Source organism: Paralichthys olivaceus, chromosome 11, assembly GCF_024713975.1.
Source record: "Paralichthys olivaceus isolate ysfri-2021 chromosome 11, ASM2471397v2, whole genome shotgun sequence".
Lineage (NCBI taxonomy): Eukaryota > Metazoa > Chordata > Actinopteri > Pleuronectiformes > Paralichthyidae > Paralichthys > Paralichthys olivaceus.
Window position 1 is genome coordinate 9,061,483 of NC_091103.1, and position 19,535 is coordinate 9,081,017.

Sequence of the window (19,535 nt, forward strand, 5' to 3'; positions counted from 1 at the left end):
TATGCGACCAATTCACACTTAATTTCGTGGAGCGGTATGGCACGAAAGAAGGAAAACCCAAAAACATTTTGGTGCAGATCTGGAAAAGGGGGCGGATTCAGGAAACTTTTCTCGCTTTGCAAGATTAACCATTTATCAAAATAATTTTAATTTTATGTTTATAAAATTTTAAATGGTTACATAAGGGGACTTTGGGGCGTTGGTATTCCCTCTACTGAGTGACATTCAGTTCGTATTTTGATATTCCACAAAGCAAAAATTGATTTAAGCCACGTCTTGCTCAACAGTTGAATCAGAGGAACAGTCACAGTCATCCACACGTCTGACAGGCAGGAGGTGATCCTCAAGCCACTGCCTCTCCTCTGTGGTGGAAGACAGTGGGGAGCATTGTGCGTGTCGTAAAATAGCATCCACCTTTATTGACTCAGTTAAGCCCCTGCTGTTGCTCCTGCAGTCACTGTTTAGAGATAACTCCTCTGTCATAACACCAATAAAGGCGAAACACGAGCTGTACCCCCCCTCCCCCCCTCGGCTCAGCCCCTCTGCTAATTACCTGAGCATACGCTAAGCTGACAGGTGAAGGTACGCGATGGATGTCTCGCAGGGTGGGTGGGTGGGCGCTGTGGGGGAAGGGCTGGCCAAGGCTGACACCACTCCACTCCTGTGACCTACCGCTGAACTTGGACCTGTGAGAAAATAACAGGTTCTCCAATTAGGCCAGTGTCTCACCGCAGGGCTGTTTCTGGAAGTCTTCCTTACCTCGCCACACAACAATTAGCCTGGAGGAGCTCACTGGCCTGTGGGGACTTGCAGCTCATGGCCTCTCAGCCTGTCAGCCAGAGCCTCTGTTTTCACAAGGATGTGGAATAGGAAAACTTTGGCATTCATTCCCAGCAATTAATGTAGATATACACTGTACGTGCTCCAGAGGCTTTTGTTATTCCAGTCTTAATTCAACCAGGTGGGAAGCTGAGGTGAAGCAGCATATATAACCGTGAAAAGACAGGCAACACCTTTTTAAAAATCCAAGTTTAAAACATTCCGTGCAAACGTTAATAGTATAAATTCAACACAAGTTGTGCTGAGTCAGAGACAAGGGAATGCTCTTCCCTGTTCAATTTATTCTTTGAGCTGGAAAACCATAAAATGTTTAACCCTTCTTCCTCGAGATAATCCATCTTCTGCTGTTGGATACACACACACACACACACACACACACACACACACACACACACCGAGCATGATGTGAGTGTTTGCACAAGGTGTCAAAGCACAGTGTTGATCACTCACTGCTAACCTCTGCTGTTTGCTTTAGAAATCATCCATGTCCAGTATCAGGCACTAAAAATACACTTCAGACTGCTCCTCACTCCGTCATGGTCACGGGGAGAAGCCCTGAGGTGCACCACAGGCACATCTTGTTTGCCGTACAGATAAAGATGATAAATGTCACAACATGGAATGCTTAAATGCTTTGTTCTCTCCACTGTGATTTATGGTGAACTTTGCCTGCGACTAATACATCTTCAAGAGCTTCCCTCGGTAATGGATCCGCCCGAAACTCCAACCTGCCAGAGCTACTGTAACTGTTTGATTTATACACTCGGCATGAAGTGACAGTGCACTGGAGAATAATTTGTGGAGTCATTTAATGGGAGTCTGTAGGCGACTTCAAATTGTCGTTTGAGCAGTTTTTATTCTGGAGACATAAAAAAAAAAGCAAACGGGCAAAAACAGCGTGTAGAATCTGGTTGGATATGCAAAGCAGCATGAGTGTGATGCTTTAGATGTTTGAGGATTAAAAGTCAAATTAAAAACAGGATTTCACACAATTGCACCTTAATAATACCAAACACAACTTAAATGATGGCTATTTTATTAAGTGCATTTAAATACATAAACACACACTTTTATATGGTATATGGTAAAAATGATTTTACACAAAACTAAAAAAAAAAACAGCAAATAAGCTCACCAAACAAGCATTATATTTACATCAGAAAAATACTGCAATTTTCATATGGAACCATAACAAATAAAAATAAATCTGTATAAATCCAAAAAAGTGAGAACTCTTTTAAAACGACAAATCTTTGCAAGGAGTACACAGATGAGTCAGTGACATGCAGCTGAAGACAGCGTTATGTTAATGCAGGTCTAACGTACGGATTCGAGCAGTCACGCAAAGGCTGCGATCCAAAAAAAAAAAAGCCTGTGAGATTTTAAATGTTTAGCATTCACTGTGCATCTCTGGCACCGGCTGTTGATTTACTCCCTCTGAGATTCTGTGACAGCTTAAGAGACTTAGTGGCCTCGCGGCAGAAAACAGTTTTACCGACTCCCATGAAAGAAAGAAGGGAGGGGAAAAAAGATAAGGGACGGTTGTGACACCATACATACAAACTATTTTAATCCAATTTAAAACAGCAGCTAAAAATACTGTTTTACATATATATCTGTCAGGATCATATATCTTATACTTTATACACATTTCTACAGTATGATACAGGGTGTGTATGGCTTGGCAGAAACTTTTCACGTGGAAACAAAAGGCAGGGAAATCATGAACACAGTTGTGCCTTAAATCTGTACAGACCCTAACTCCGACCTACGCACAGTTAGTGTCCTTTTCTAAACTTTACAATCTTCAAAAAAAAAAGAAAAAACAGCACGTGTAATAATCAAAAATCACTCTAGAAAATATACTTGCATTTGTTATATTCATCAACAGTTTAAAAGCGTTCCTCTGAGACCGTCAAGGCACTGTAGCCATTTTAATATCCTAGGGTTTTTTTGGCAGTGTAGAGAGATTTACTGTATAATACATAAATACAGGCACAAGGCAAAAGTTTGGTATTTTGGCACATGCACTGTGTGAGGCAGCTTTGTGGATCAGTATTGTGTGTGTGTGTGTGATCTTGTCATCACAATGACTTGGTATCGTGAGGCATGTCACTGTGTGTTAAGGCTTGACTGACCTATTTGGATTTGACACATTTACACTCCTCTTACCGTGGACCCAGGGCCAAAGTTTTACCAGTGCGATCAGTGTCTATGCAGGTTAGCTCTTTGTATGGTACATTTTCCAGTACACACAAAAAATAAAAAAGACGACATTAGGTAAAGATTGGACACTGATATGTCTCCAGTCAAATCCCTAAAGCAAATGGCTCTAAACACCACACAGGCTGTGTATTTCTTATTTTCTTTTCTTTTTTTTTTACAGTGATCCTGAGGCACTATTTGTTTTCAGGTTGTCGTTAGTCTTTGGTTGCTTTGTTCTTGCTTAGCTGTCTGCGTGAGTCTCTGATTGCATGAGGAGCGGCACCTCTCGCTCAGATTCCTCCATCACTCTGGCCGCACTGTGAGTGTCTGAACTGAGATCTTGAGGTTCCAGCTGAGACGCCTCCGATCCGCAAGCCAACGCCACCTCGCCGTCATCCTGCCTCATCCTCTCCTCATCCTCCTTCTCCATCTTCATCCTTCGCTCCTCAGCCTCTATCTCCTCCGTTGTGGGAATGGAGTTCTTCTTGGGTCTTCCCTTGGGCTTAGTAGGGGCCTCGTGACCTCCTTTGAGCACCTAGAATAACACGTAGACGACATTAGAGGACCGCTCCTGGTAATAAATGGCAGCAGCAGTCAAAGGCAATGCTTGCTATTATAGTAATTAAGAGAAGACATATTGCTGCTGGCCGCCCCTCCTGCAATCATTCATCTTTAACGATTTCAGCTCTCTTTTTTTTTGTTCTCTGAATTGTTGACCCTTCTGCAAAAGTGTTTGCTCACACTGGCGTCATCATAGGTCACACCTCACACTACACTTTGTCTTTTCACTCCCTCTCTTCCTCCCATTCCATTTGCTTCTCTCACATTGATGGTGCATACCAACATTACATGGAACAGTTGATTAGCATGTAAAATTAAGGACTTCTGGGAAAAAAGAAAAAACTCTGTTCTGTGAATGACAAAGAGAAAGAAAGAAAGAAATGACAGCTTGCAATACAAACAAATGTGTCCTTCAGTGGCACATATCATTTAAAAGACTTTTGGTTCACTTTGTTCTGTCATATGGATCATGTACTCTGTTTCTCTTATATCAGTCATGAACCGCTTTGGTTTAGGAAGATCAGGTTTAGCATCCAAACTGTATTTATGCCACTCTGCATTGATTTTGTGTAATTTGCGGATCGTGTGAATGCACCGATACTACATCTTTAAAGGCTGCATTTCCGTAAGAGAAGGAATAAGTCAAGTAATATAAAGTCCTGGAGGAATAATAATAAGAACATATGCCAGGCTTTACTGTGGTGCTAACACTTACCATTTTCTTCCACTTCATACGTCTGTTTTGGTACCATGTTTTCACCTGGAGCTGTGTGAGACCAAGTGACTGGGCCAGGTCTAACCTGCAGAACCATAAAGAAAAACAAGCTGCACATTAGACATGAGACATTTCACACACTTACTGCAAACTATAATATGATTATACTAAGATTATACTACACATGCTTATAAAATTTTATTGCATCATGTTTCATGTTATATCGTGGTAAAATTCCTGATGGTTGGTATAGTAACAGCATTAGAGCTGCTAGTAAGTACATTTGATTTACTTATTTTAAGGCGGTATTCATTTAAACCAAGTTTTCATTGTAAAGAAATTAGTCTTTAGTGAGTGAAATCCTTCCATCTTCAATGTTAATGCTGCTAACTTCATATGGGGTCATATGGTGCTGATTTGTTTTTATTGATTATTAAAATATCCTTTCAAATTTTAACTTGGTGAAATTACTTCAGTTTGTGTTTCAGTTATTTTTGCATCTTCAGCATATTTGAACAATTCTAGTAGCCAGCATAGCAAACTCAACCTCAACATACATTATAAGACTTTTCCAACAACCTTAACTCTGTCTTCGATTCTAGCATCAAAGCCGATTTGCTAATAGCTTGAGTTTGACACTACACACCTGAAGCTAAGGGAAACAGTGTTTGAAACATCCATACCGAGGTCAGTAACCCAATCACTGCACTTGTAGCTGGATGATTGGGGCTCTCTGAGAAAATTCTCAATGTTTCCACCACATGTGTTGATCCATGACTAATAGGGCTATTGGTTGGTACGAAATTCGATAGCTTAGGAAGGAGACAGATAAAGTAAGAAAGGCATTTGTTAAGGAGAGGAGTGGATTTCGAAGTGTTTTTCAAATGAGATTTCCTTTTCCCTGCTCGTCTCAAAGTCTTTAAGAGTCAGATGAAGGGTTTCTCTTACCCACCGACCACAGAGTGAAACGAACCAAGGGTCATGTGATGGTGGAAGTGGAAGAGGAGACAGGAAAAAGCAGTGAACGGAATCTAAAAAGCAGAGCGACGACAAATCCCTGAGATTCATGGGATCATCTACACAACCTTATACCTTACATAAAGAGCTGTGCGTGTGGGTGACATACAGGCAGTCAAGCTATCTAGATGTGCCCCGGTCTTAAGCAGGGCAGCGACTGGAGGTGAGGGAAAGTAATTGCAGAAGGAAAAAACATCCCACTTATGTATGGTCATTAGTTCCCAATGGAGGGAAACCACACACTTGGAGAAACCATATTTTGAGTTACTCCCTCTAGGCAAGCCCGCCATTTTGTTCCAGTCTCAGACCTTTTTAATGAGGGAATCTTGGCTGTAACTACCCTTTAATAATAATAATGATGATGAGGAGGAGGAGGATGAAGATTAAGGCACTGATTATTATAATTGGAAACTCCGTAAAATCATTATTGCTTTATAATTAATTATAAATCTTTTTTCAGGGATAATTTGGGTTTGGTTCCTCCTGCCTCCCCACACACAGTCTTAATTCCAGACCGCAGAGTTTTAATGCCAAGGAAAGGAAGAGAAAAAAGTTATCTTTATATCACAACAAACCAAAGTGGGGCACGTCGCACCTTTTGATGTGGGTTTTTAAAAGGGGGGATTTTCTCCGTTGATGTTTTTCCACCAGCAGTGTATTTAATTAATTTTGAACACAGTGTCAGAATCAGATAGTTTGACAGGACACAGTATTTTGGCACAGCCACCCGTACGGTGGTTGGTTTTGATCAGTGAGTTGTGCTCTGCCTCGGGGCTCCTGTAAGATGAGTCATGGCACTTTTCCAACGGGTCCAGGCAAGCCAAGATGTGATATTTTTAATAACGCATCGTGGGAGTTTTCCCTGGGGAGGGGGATGTAAATAGCATGACAAATAATTTTGATTTATTCAGAATATGCAAATGTATTTTCAGATTAGATGTGGTGAGCAGATATGTTGATAAGAGGGTATGATCTTTGAGACGTCTGAGTGGTGAGTGTAGACATTTGCACATCTAAATGTGTGAATATTTTCTACATGATGTTTTTATTAACTACTGATTCATACACTGTATACGTACATTGACATGCAAAGTGCATGAACTATTTGTGCGATCGTCTGCATTTATGTAGTAGTTTGTCATAAAATATGGTTACATCTCTTTGCACTTACACCAAACTAAGCACTGTGTGGCTCTTGTTATTACTGAAACATTCACGGTGCAGGTTGGAGAAAGCATGTGAACTTCTGTCAATCTGGAACCAGATTGGAGGTGTGGCTTAGAGATACATTTTTAGTTCGCTGTTTGATGCCAGTGTGAACTATGCACAGCAAAAAGAGAGATATAATTTGCATAAAGCTGGGTTACAAAGTTAACTGAGCATATGAGGTAAAAAAAAAAAAAAATGTTACGCCATAGGTACCAGGTGGGAATCAAAGGAGCTGGTTCACATCTCTTTAGGGACTCCACCTGAGCTGGATGATGTGACCAAAAGCTATATTAAGATAAAAATCATATCATATAGATTATGAGTCATTTTTTGCTCCTGAGTGAAGGTTGTGGTTTTGAACTCTTCTTTGATAGCAGAGAAACACTTGACAAACTGCAAAACATTTTACAAATCTGAGCTAGATCGATTATGTGTTAAACTATTCACTGTTTTTAACAATGCATATGAATTATATCAATACATTTTGGGCCTTTGTTATATTACTATTGATAATAATAATACTTATTGATAGGTTAATGTTTTGTTGCCAAGCCCTATATTCACCATTCAAAATTTAATCATGGTTGCATGGAGCAAGTCGTCCAATGTAGGACACTATGGAGGACACTTGCTGTTATACCTAATGTTTGCAGTAGAGCAGCTTGACACTGGAAGTTATTAATGAAGGTTTTCTTTAAAAGATTTGTGGACTGATTACATTTACTTTCATTTGTTTGGAAACGACTGCGCAGCTCTACCTGGTGTAAAGTGTTCTGCATACCAAGATGGAAACGTCATCACAAAGGTGAAGCACGGAGGGAGTCTGATAACTTTGCTCCTACACTATCAAGGTGTCTTACAGAACGATCAAATCAATGTAATGTAATGCTTTAGGGCTTAAAACCCTCAGTCCTCACCACTCAACTATGGTGAGTAAACAAACAACCAAAAACAATTTAAGGGGTGAAAAACCTCAGGGAGAGCCACATGTGAGGGATCTCTCTACCAGTATGGACAGAACTAGACTGAAATGTAATAGAGTATATCAATAAAACAACTTAATGGAGAGGTATCTGATGTGTTTAAAGCATTTATGTAAACAGAATACGTCCGGCCGAAGGAAAGGGATGTGGGGGGGCATGGAAGGTTGGCGTGAGTCCGATGACATTGTGTAATGCAGCAGCACAGTGAGCCTCATCTAACAGAATGAGTTGATAATGGCTGAGCTGAAGCAGAAAGAAAAGCATCGTGCACCACAGCTACAGGAGCTACCGGAAGCTGCTGCTGCCAAAAGAAGTCTGACCAGTTATTTCATCACTTACTTTTTACTACCAGTACTGTATGTGATTGTTTACTGGGTGTGCTCAATAAAGACACAGAAGATAATAAGTGTTTGTGTGCTATTATCTTAAAAGCTTTGTGTTTATCTGTACTTTGACTTGGATCAAGAACACATTGGATTTTATGACCGTTTATCCCAGAGAAACCAGGTACTTCCAAAAGGGTTGCACACTTTTCTTTTCTTGCCGCTGTATGAAATAACACATTTGAGTAACGTGGGTTCACAAGCAGTTTTAAATTCTTACTGTGCATGTAAGGGAAAGCTTTTTACAACATTTATGGTCCAATACTATTCTGGGTTAAAATGGAAAAGTGGCCTGCAGGCCAAATATAAAAGTACGACATTCAATAAAACTGGAAAATATGGTCCAACCTCATGTCGGGTCCCAAAAATGACCCAGAGAATGAAAGTTAAGACCGAGACCGACAGATATTAACATGCAGATTACTTCATCTTATCGTAGAGAGCTGACTGTGCTTCATGTGCACCTGCACATGTGAGATGATTGGCAGTAAATCAATGTACTACATTTGTGTTTGCTTGTGTTGGCTACCTTCCCTTTTTTCTTGAATAAGGCAGTGTTTCTTTGTTGGGGCCTTTTTTTCACCGGGTTAAAACGTTACTCTTGTCTCAACTAGAATGCTGAGGTAATGTTCTGGCTTAGACAAATTCACATTACATGCGACGTTCCCCCCATGGGATAAATAAAAAAGAGAAAGAATATGACGTTAGTTTAACCGCTGTGCCATAATTGCTCTTGCGGCTTTGTGATGTGTGTGCGCATGATTGCACTGTACTTTCAAAATGCTCTCTATGCCAGGTATGCAGGTTATCAAAATGTCACAGTTGAGTGACATCTATATGGCTGTGGTAGCTTTCATGTATACATTTTAATAACTGAGATGTTGGTAACCTTTAACACATCAGTTTGTTTTCTTCACTGTGACTTAATCACAAAATCATTTAAGGTTGCTATGAGGTCAGCGCTGTCATTATATATCATGTATATATGCAGAGTGTTCTTTCTTTTCATTGTGTGTGTGTATGTGTGTGTTGATGACTCTAATCTACCTAATCCAATCTACCCAAGTCGTTTTCAAACATAAACTGGAGAATTTTTCGACTATCAGATCTGAACATTCACATAAGAACAACTCAGCAGGAAATTCTCAGCTCAAACACAGAAATCCCCCGAGCGTTCAGGTGAGGGGTGGAGCAGCAGGCGGAGTCAGGACGTAACATTGTAATTCTGCCGCGGAGGTCACAGGTTTTTGTTTCTGACTCATTCACACCGACATGGCCCTTATCACCAAAAGCTCTCTTGACATCTCTGTTGGTGTCTTCTACGTGTTTGGCTCCACTTTTCCATCCTAAGATATTTCTATTGTTTTAGTTTTTCTCAGTTTTGCGTCTATATTGTGTAAGAAACGTTATCAACACACCCACTTGCTCACAGTCACACCACCAGAGCGTCTCATGCTGTTTTCTCATATGAGCTCATTGAGGTTTTAACTCCAGAGAAAGTCTGAAGACTGTCTGGACATTTGAAATCTCACATGCAGCCCCTCCGGAGAATGTCTGGAGATTATCCAGAGTTCTTTCTGCATCGATCCAATCAGATGTGAGCGTTTGAACTACACTGACCTGTCTGGCGTGGAGAGGTACTTCTGCTTCTGGAACTTCTTCTCAAGGCCCATCAGCTGGAGCTCGGTGAAGATGGTGCGGCTGCGGCGCGGCTTCTTCAGGCGGGGCGTGCTGCGCTCTGTCTCCGACTCGCTGCTGATGCTGAGGGGCGTCTGGCTGGGCGACGGCTCAGACCCCCGTGGATGCTGCGGGGAGAGCAGGGACAGGTGCGAGGGGACCCCGCCTGGAGACTGTGGCTGGGGGAGGTGCGGGGGCACGTTGGGAGGCTGCCGCGTGATCACCGAGAGGAGCGGGTAGGCCCGAAGTGATGAGGAGCCTGGAGGAGCAGAGACGGTGCGTCAGATGACACAAACAGAAAGAAATGCATTAAGGTGGAGTGGATGAAAAATAGAGTAGATTGTGTTATCGTTCTGATTCACAGTTCGTTTTTAGTGAGCTCCTCTGTCACCTCGGTTGTACAGTTATCGACCGGCTGTAATTGCTGAGACAGCTTCATTTTTAATCGCACTGTTTGCTGTGGAAAGCGTTATGCTTTTGACCTCCTCCATGTAGAGGGCCGTGACCTCGATGACGCAGGCTGTGTTTTACACCGCTTCCCCTGAACCCTTCAAATGAATGATTATTTTTCAGAGGTTGTTAAATGATAACTGGCTTCCCAACACAAAACCTCAAGCACACACCGAGTCTGACAGCATCACACACACACACACACACACACACACACATTCAGACGCAGACTGAGCGGCAATAAAATCCCTAAAAACTAAATCAAACACCAGTGAACTAATAAAGTTTTTTTCCCCTCTCTCTCTTAACAATCTCCCTCGCTCCTATGCAAGTGCACAGTCATATACAAACACACACACACACACGTCTTTGCTCTTTATCAGTGCAGACAGAAGCAGCAAGACGCCAGAATCAATAAAAAGTAACACTTGTCTGGAGCCGAGGCTGGAGGGAAGGAGACCAGGAGGTTGGCCGACAGGATGTGGTGGGTCAACCAAAGTGAACATAATATCTGCCAGAAAAATCCTCACAGCTTCAAATATATAAAAACAATCCGTAAAAAAAAGAATTTACAAGCAGCAGGCCCAGCACAGCTCAGACTGTGATGCACGGGTTGATAAGTGGACTCACAGTGGGGGGATTATGGGAGTAGAGGAGGAATATATAGGGTGAGATAAAAAGGCTGACAATGGAGCAGAGAAATCAGGAGGTTGTCACACACCAACAAACACACACACACACACACACACTGCATGTGTGTTCATGTGCGGTAGATCTTTCCCCCTAATCTCCTCATCGACTGCAACAGACAACATAAACACTTGGACACACACGAAAACCAATTCCCCACAGCAGACACTAAATCAGACCCCGACTTTGATTTTTTTGCTAGTTTTCTGTTGTTTTTCTCTTTTCTTTCTCCCAGAAAACGTGAATTTTAGCACATGTGGAATAACGCAAACTGAAAAACCTTGATATATATGAACTGTGCAGAAATAAACGCCTCGATCAGAAGTAAGCCGAGCATGAGGAGTCTAAGTGCTGCATGCACAGTTGCTCTCTGCACACATGCAGACACCAGACACTGCCCTGGGCTCATCATGACATCATAGTAAGGCGCTGAGGTCATCGGTAACCCTCCAGCATTTAGAATCCTGCTGTTGCAACAGGTCTGAACAAGAAGACCTCCTCACTCTCTCTCCCTGCTTATATTGCTTTGAGTTTTTCTCCCAGCACTAACCTGTATACATGTTAGATTGTCAGTTGATCAGTGAGGTTAGTGTATGTTCTCCTTTATAGGAGGAATTTCACATGAATTATGAGAAGAGATCAAGAGTGACAGGAAACGTTGAAAACACGACACAAACTGCCAAGCAGCCCAACGTGGAGGGGGTGTGGGTGAAGATGAGGTATTTTTTATACTCCATATATCAACTGAAAATACAACAATTTTCTAAATGATGTTGGATCAAGTGTTGGATGGTGGGAGAGTTTATATTCTGGGAAAAATCGTGGAATTCTGAAAACAGGTTCAAAAAGAGATGAAGAAAGTTTGGGGTATCAATTTTAATACATGGAACCAAAACTTTGAATACCAGGTATAATCTTTGAAAGCCAGACGGACAGAGATATTAGTTACTTACTGAAAATTCTGATTTTAATGGCAAATAAAATGATTTTAATCTCCTGGTTAGGGCCAAAGCCCCTCAACATAATGCCATGGAGACACCAAATATAACAAACTCTTTTTATGGTTGAAATTACAGTGAGACTACAGATTTAATAGCAATGACAGAGCTCTAAGCACCTCTCTTTCTTTTTAATCTTATTATTTATACAAGCATCTTTTATTTCCTTTTATCTATCATTCCCTCTATCAGAATTGTAAGCGCACCTATTTGGTTTAGTGGACTACTTAAAGATGAGGGGGCACGCTCCATAAGAGAAAGTATTGAGATGAGGTGGATACGTTTATATCTCCATATGTATCATGTCGTATTATCTGTGAAATAAATAAAAGGTTTTAAAAAAGAGATTTGTGAAATGGCAGACACAAACATCAAGTGAAAATGTCAGTCACGAGAAATAACGTCTGCGTTTGTCTTCGGGACCATCAGGAAGTGTCTTGTCAACAGCGAGCTTGAAGTTGTCTCCGGGCCAGTCCCTCGGAGGAAGTGTAAGAGAGGAGAAAGAAAGAAAGAGGGAAAGAGAGACCGAGCAAAGCGAGAGAGAGAAGTGTCAGCCCTCGTGGTGACTTTCCATTGACAGCGAGAACGTCTCTCTCTGACAAGTTGACAAGTGCCAGAGTCCTGTCAATAATCTACAAATAAACTGTTTTGAGTGTAGCTGCAGCCGGGGCCCACGTGAAAGGCACACTGATACTCTTGATAATCACAGTGGGAATGTGGGGACTAGCACAAGTGCTTCTTGGAAACCATTACAGAAGACATACCTGCTAAGAATAGATCTAAGAAGAGCCCTTTGTTAAGCTTTCCTTTTTCATACAATTGATCACGTAGTCATTATGGCGTAATCCCCATTTAGCAGACCACATTTTTATTATTTGAAATGGCTGTCATTGTGTGGAACATTTTTATTTTTACACCTGCATGACAGAATTATAGCTCGGCTACGACATGTGTTAGTGAACTTTTGCCATGTTTTGGGTATAAACCGGTGGTGACAGCTCGAGAGTTTCTCAGTTAAACAGGTTTTTTTTTTTTACGGCCTTGCTTTTTTGAGTGTGCAAATAAATGGCTGTGAGAGTGGGAAGGGCAACAGGCCACGCAGCTTCTATATCTGTCCTGACTGATTTGCTTTGATTAGAAGCGTTCACCTTCGGGACATGACAGATTAGAGCAATTTGATTTCGATTCTCAACAAATCAAGAGCATCTTGCTGACTGTAATTGTCAGTAGTTTCTCAGGTGCACACTGGCAATTGTATTTAAAAGGAATTATGTTTAACACAAGCATTAACTGTTTAATGTGAAACCTGATCCGTACAGGTCTTCCTGCTGCACCTGAAATCATGCCTGTTCCCTAAACTGCTTTAAGAACTGATTTATTACTCATCCTTTGTCGCAATAGAGAAAAAAAATCTGATGGCAGCGAGGAAATGACGGGTAGATGACAGGTTGTCAAGCATTGTCTTTTACTGTGGGTGGAAGCCGTGCGCAGGTTTAGTCTTTGTGTATGTGTGTACTTGCTTGTGTGTTGACAAGGGTGTAATCAACCCTTTCAAGACAGCTTTGTGCTTAATGGGAGGCTTTATTGTCTGCAGCAGATTAGGGTTTAAGATGCGATGAAAACCTTCTTTTTGCTCACTTAGATTTGTATAAGCCCTCAGCCGGGATACTGAACCACTGAGCGCTGGCCCTCAGGCTGCACACACTCCTACTTTTTTTTGTGTTTTTATTTTTCATCATGCTGTCAGGTGAGATTATACCTCAGTTGATCCTAATCTCTCTGCCTCCTCCAGAAAACACCACTAAAAGCCCTGCCCTGGGTCCCGCTGAGAGACAGGGCTCCAAATGAAATATTATAAGCTGCCATTACGTCACTCGCTGTTCAGCAGCAGTTCATCGTCTGTGATCCGGCTCTAACTGACAGGGAATTAACTCCACGACAATTAGCCACTCTGAATGTGCTAAATTAAGCTCTGTGTTCTTCCACACATATATAAAAATAGACTGGGCAGCCAGGAGAGATGAGGATAGAGTCAGATGTAGGAAAATGCAGATAGTACATTAAGCTGAGTGGCGTACCACTGATAAACAACACAAAAAGCAACAAGTGGCTTGTTATCAACTCCATCACACAAACATTATTGGCATCACTGTCTTTCAGCGGCCTCCGCTGGCAGCAGCAGGTTATAGCACCACCTTCCTTTTTGCAGGATGAAGAAGTCAAATTTTCATTGTTGAGGGACCCACAGCAGCAGCTCAGGGGCCGGACGCCTCCCTTTCGGCCCTGGCCCCCGTAAGCCTGCCAGCTTCTATATCAAGCACTCAAAAGCCATTGATGTTGGGGAATATACTGTGTCTCACACCCCCGCGGCTACAAATAAGTGGTGGGCACAGTGTTCTGATATGCACCACGGGTCACTCTATCCATCCAAACAGAGGGGTGCCAAGGCCCAGCCACAGTGCCCTCTAGCATGTACGCCTGTCCATATCAGAGGGATGAGGGAATCGCTCAGCCCTATTTTTATTCACCCGCCGCTGTCATCATCAAATTGCAGTGGCTATTATTTCAGACTTTAGGGCAATTATCTTAATGGTTACTAGAGCGAGCAGTAGCCTTTGAGTTGTTCGGATTTATCTGGAAATACAATTAAGAATCAATCAAGAGGTTGTTGTTTTGACAAGATCTCTATGTATCTCTCTCTCTCTCTCTCTCTCTCTCTGTATCTATCTATCTATCTATCATATAAAATCTATCTGTCGATCTATCATATATCATCTATCTATCTATCTATCTATCTATCTATCTATCTATACATACATATATCTTTCTGTCTATCGCTCTCTCTCTCTATTTCTCTCTCTATCTATCTATTGATTGATCTACACATACATAATTACAGCCATCTTGGTGAAATGGATAAAAAAGAAAGCACTACATGTATTATATAAGAAGTATTAAAGGTTTTGATTAGTTTTGAATTACTTTTAAAGCAAATGTGGTGAATTTAATTGATTTTTTTGTTTGTTTTCTTCCATCACTTTCTTCAGTATAAATCAAGATACATTAATGTGCAGTATAGTTTATCTTTTATCAGTGTTTTTACAGGGGGGTGCTAGTGGCAATGCACCGTGAAATCCCCGTTTCCTGCTCACAGCTCTGGGTCACATATTTCTCAAGACATTACAAGATTAACAAGATACAATCGTTCCGTCTGCAAATGTCCAGCAGCAGCTAAACTCATTAGGGAAAAAAAGTTCTTTGATTCAGCAACAGTCACATTAATCACAGCAAATCATATCAAATAGACTAAAGGCTGCAGCTCAGCAACCACAGGCATATAAGAGGGAGTTTTGACTTCTAGCTTTATTTACTGTCTCACTGACTCTTCTTTTTTTTTAAGTGTAACTACACTGAACTTATCAGTGCAGGCATTTATCATCTTGCCCTCAAGCATCACTGACAATCACTGACACTTTGATTGTCAACACTCAGCACTGGAGTTGCTGTGATTTATAAAGTTCAGAGTGAGCAGCTTCAGAAGGAAGCAACATTCATTGTTATTAATTAGTTTTAAGTGTAAAAGTGTAAAGAAAATTAAATAATCAAGCAAACACTCAGGTGTCAGGGGATGCATTTAAAAAAGGTTGCATTGTAATAGATACAAGTATCAATATGTTTTTCTGCACAGTTGTATGCACAGGGAATTATGATTTAAAAAAAGGAAAAATTACCACTTTATCTTAGCTCACAAAATTTGCCATTACACTATAACCCAAAACACACATATCAGCACAAAGTCCACTGCACATTTCACATTTTACGCACTGTATATCACATTTCAAATTAAAACTAAAATCAATCATAAAACTGAGATAATACATAAAAGTGCCAACACTTGAACATGTAAAAATAACCATGCACTTATCATTTCCCTTCTTTAAATATACACATATATAATAAAAAAGAAGAGTTCTCTTACCCGAGCATGAGTGGAGGGGCTTGGGCCGGACAATGAGAGACGGACACACCGAGTAAAGAGAGAGTTTCTCAAAATAATCACAAGTCTCCTTGGAGAGGATTTCGTCAATCATGAACGTCTTGTAGCGCCGCCTGGCAGCCTTCAGCTGCCCGGGGGAGGAGAGCCTCAGCTCGGCTTGACAGTGCATGATCTGCCCCTGTGCGCAGCGCCGGTCCCTTCCCTGCACAGCGCGTCTGTGTAGTTCGGTGATATCTGTCGGTCTATCTTAAGTGCACGTTGAGAGTCGGTGCTGGAGGTTCAGGCGCTTAAAGGAGTCATGGTTTCATGTGTAAGAAGCAGTGCAGCTCTCCCTGAAGTGTCGCGCTCACGATCAGCAGGCTTGAACTTGAGCTGCACAGCGCCACAGTGGGAATAAAGTGCGAGGTGCTCACACCCACTGCTATATAAACCGTCCCTGAACGCATCTCCGCTGCTTCATCTAAACCCATGCTCTCTCTCCCTCCCTCTCTCTCTCTCTCTCTCTCTTACAAATACACTCATGTACTGTACACGCACATGGCCACCTCCCAAATCCTCCCCCATACACTCAAATGATTAAACACTCTCTGTAGATTTATTTATATTGCTTAACCCTAAAATGCAGTTTTTAACCAGAATAATGAATTCATGTTAATTGACTGTAAAATATTTGGTCAGATTAAGGTGATGTTTTTTTTAGAATAAAATCAAATGTTATCAATGCAAATCCTTGATTTAAAACGTATTCTTGATATTATCAACGTTTCAGATCATAAATCATAGACCTATAAATAATTCATTAAAATAATGGGATTATCCAGTTGTTTGTTTATTCTGAATGATTTATTCGAATGATTTATCTTGATTGGTTGATTCATTTATAATTCATAAAATAAATGTTTAACTGAAATTCGTATTATCTTAAGTGATCATTTATTCTCGAGTGTGCTTTACACATTGCATTAATTAATGAATTTCTTGAATTTAAAAATCCCATTTCTTCCCTCTAATTTGTATATATATAATATAAAGAGAAATAGGCCTTTTTGAAGAGGTGGTGCCCTGTGTCGAGAGCAGCACTGAGCAGGTTGAAACCGATGTGTTGTTTCTTTCCCATTTATATCCGTACAGTAATTATAATAATTAGTAACTAAGAAGAATAATAATGTGTATTTATTGCTGGATTAAATGCAAGAAAAACCCCAACATTATGCAAACTTCTTCCAGGAGGAAACATCCTGCGGTTAAAGGCCGAGTCATTTATTTCTTTAACTGTCAGACAAGCTGCTGTGATGTCTTGTTATTCATCATCATCACGACATGAAAGTGCGCAGAGTTTCCGACAGACCTGAAGACGAACACCGGAAAATCTTTCCAACAAGATGCGGCACGAAATCCTTTGTTTTATTTTTAATTTTTTTTACCATGGTTTTAGAAAAATATGAGGAGGAGGACACAAAAAAACAACATGACGTGTGTCAGGCAGATCGAATGTGTCGATAAACTAAAGAATGTGAGGATATAACTGAGTTGTAATAACTCTTATATCTGCACTGTTGATTCGTTTCACAGGCTCAGTCTCTTCTGATGCACCTAGTTAAATGTTTAATATTTAAATAGTTGTTCATATTGTTTTTAACACGTGAGAAATGATGTTGACCTACTTTCTCTTTCAGATATCGCTTCGATTATTGTTTTATGTTTTTGCATTTATTTTATAGTTTAGAGTACACGAGAGAATAAATAGTTCGGTGTGGTATTTCTTATTTGTTTTTCGTGTTCAACTTTAAAATGTTCTTTTTTCTGTGAAGAAAGAAATTAAGTTTCAGTTTTTCTAAACTCTGAAACGTCGGTGTCCTGAGAGGAGAAACGACCATCTTCATCATCTTCATCACATGTAATGGAGATAAATGTCACCGTGGAAGGCTCCGTGTTCTCGGTGTGTCGGGACAGTGGAGGAGGAACGGTGGAGGCTCGGCTGCTCCTCAGAGCCCTGATGATCAGAGAGGAGGGACATGAGAACAACTGCTGCTGTGGGAGGTGAGAGAGGGAGAGAAGCCACTGCAGCCGCACATTGTAATTATTAGGCCTATTCTTTGTAAGCCTAAATATTGAAAGTAAACTTGTTTGTCTGATCTGCTATTGTAAATCATCCCACCCCATTGTTTGACGCGTAATTTTAGGCCTTGACTGCTTTCAGCAAGCTCTATTACCTTCCACTCAATTCAATTTCATTTTATTTATATAGCGCCAAATCACAACATGCATTATTTCAGTGTATAACACAGTAAGGTGGAGACTTAAGATTATAGAGAAACCTAACAGTTCCCAAAACGAGCAAAGACTTAAATCTCTTATTAAAACAAAGAACCAGAATCAGTGTGCCTCCACCGTTGGGGTGAGAGGAGAGAATGGGGGATAGAAGAGAGAGAGAGGGGGGGGAGAGAGAAACCAAGAACAGTCTTAACTCTGGATTACTGGTTGTTACGACAATAATAAAAATGAGATATAGATTTAATGATGTTATTGATTCCAGCACCAGTTAATAATAATATAAATTATAATAATAATGAGGATATTTAAAAAGAAATTATGAGTTTTCATATATTTTAAGGAAGTCAACATTGTATGAAAGGAAAGATTTTTGGCCTGGTGAAATAATAACAGTAATAATAATAATAATTAATCTATATCTTGGGCTCCTGTGGCACCAGTGAACCCAGTAACCCGAGGTGGAGACCAGACCCACCAGGAAGCGATGCTGCAGGCGTCTGCTCCTTTTTTTTTTGCGGGGGGCTGCTGCAGAGGAGGGAGGGTCTCCGGGTGTTTGACAGTGGATCATTTCAGGAGACACGCTTCTATATAAGTCCACACAGCAGCGGCTACCGAGCGGCCCCTCTAATCCGCCCGCTCCGGGGCTGGAGACGCCAGAGCAGATCAAGCAATTAAAAGAGTTATGCCACAGCCCGCGGAGCGTAACACGGGCCCAGAACCGACACCGGCCAGAGGATACTCTCCATTAGAGCCGTTTGGTGGCATCGGGATGCAATCTGACACGACGCAGATTACAGGCAAGACACAGGAGCTTATGGGTCAGCAGGGTGCAAATGCACGTCCACTTTTGGACAGTGGGAGGTTTATTGGAGGAGGGTATTTCATTGGAAGTTGTCATGCAGAGACATAAGCACTTTCGGAAGGGTAGATTATGACCTCAACACGCTCATTAAGGGATTTTGATCACCCTTTGTTGCAAGCAAACCTGAACACTGTGGCATTAGTGCTGAAAGGCCTGATCGCAACATGAGATGGTCAGGATGAAGGGGCTTCAAAATGTGGGATGGTGCAAGAGACATCTTCTTGAATTAAAAAAAAAGTGGTGTAAAGACTGATTCTGATTAAAGACGAGAATAAACCTCGACCTAATTGCATGTTGTAAAGTGAACAGAGTGGGTGACAAACCCATGTGAAGACTTGAAAGCATCCCAAATAGAAAGGTCAAAAATGGGAGCCGATCATGTGGCTCAGTTTATATTTAACATCTTAATTGATTGAATGAAAGGATGTGTGTGGCGCCACCTGTAGATTACTTCATAACCGCTGCACAAGTGTATTAGTTACACACAGGCCATTTATAGGTGCAGATAAGGCCGTGTGTGCATGCATTACAGCATGTAGCATCAACATACAATAGCTCACTTAGTTAACTCACACACACACACAACACACAGGGAGACCTGCAAATAGCATTCATGGTGTGGAGCCAAGAGTCTGGCATTTGTATCTGCAGCCACATGAAACACAAGGCAACAA

General features: G+C 41.2%; 1 protein-coding gene across 1 annotated transcript; it reads right to left on the bottom strand.

Moving 5' to 3' along the window:
• Positions 1-1,859: 1,859 nt before the first annotated feature.
• barx2 (BARX homeobox 2) lies at positions 1,860-16,064 on the bottom strand. Its single transcript, XM_020094975.2, has 4 exons — positions 15,708-16,064; positions 9,534-9,849; positions 4,322-4,406; positions 1,860-3,580 (listed from the first exon to the last, which is right to left on the bottom strand). Exons 1-4 carry the CDS (start codon positions 15,892-15,894, stop codon positions 3,287-3,289), a joined length of 882 nt encoding a protein of 293 aa, XP_019950534.1. The 5' UTR covers positions 15,895-16,064; the 3' UTR covers positions 1,860-3,286.
• Positions 16,065-19,535: the final 3,471 nt, after the last annotated feature.

Bases quoted from the DNA above. Each gene is read 5' to 3' on its own strand.
- barx2 (XM_020094975.2), bottom strand. From the start codon at position 15,894: ATGCACTGTCAAGCCGAGCTGAGGCTCTCCTCCCCCGGGCAGCTGAAG. The intron at 9,850-15,707 runs GTAAGAGAACTC...CTGCTCCTCCAG, and splicing joins GCCCCTCCACTCATGCTCGG to GCTCCTCATCACTTCGGGCC. The intron at 4,407-9,533 runs GTCAGTGTAGTT...ATGGTTCTGCAG, and splicing joins TACCTCTCCACGCCAGACAG to GTTAGACCTGGCCCAGTCAC.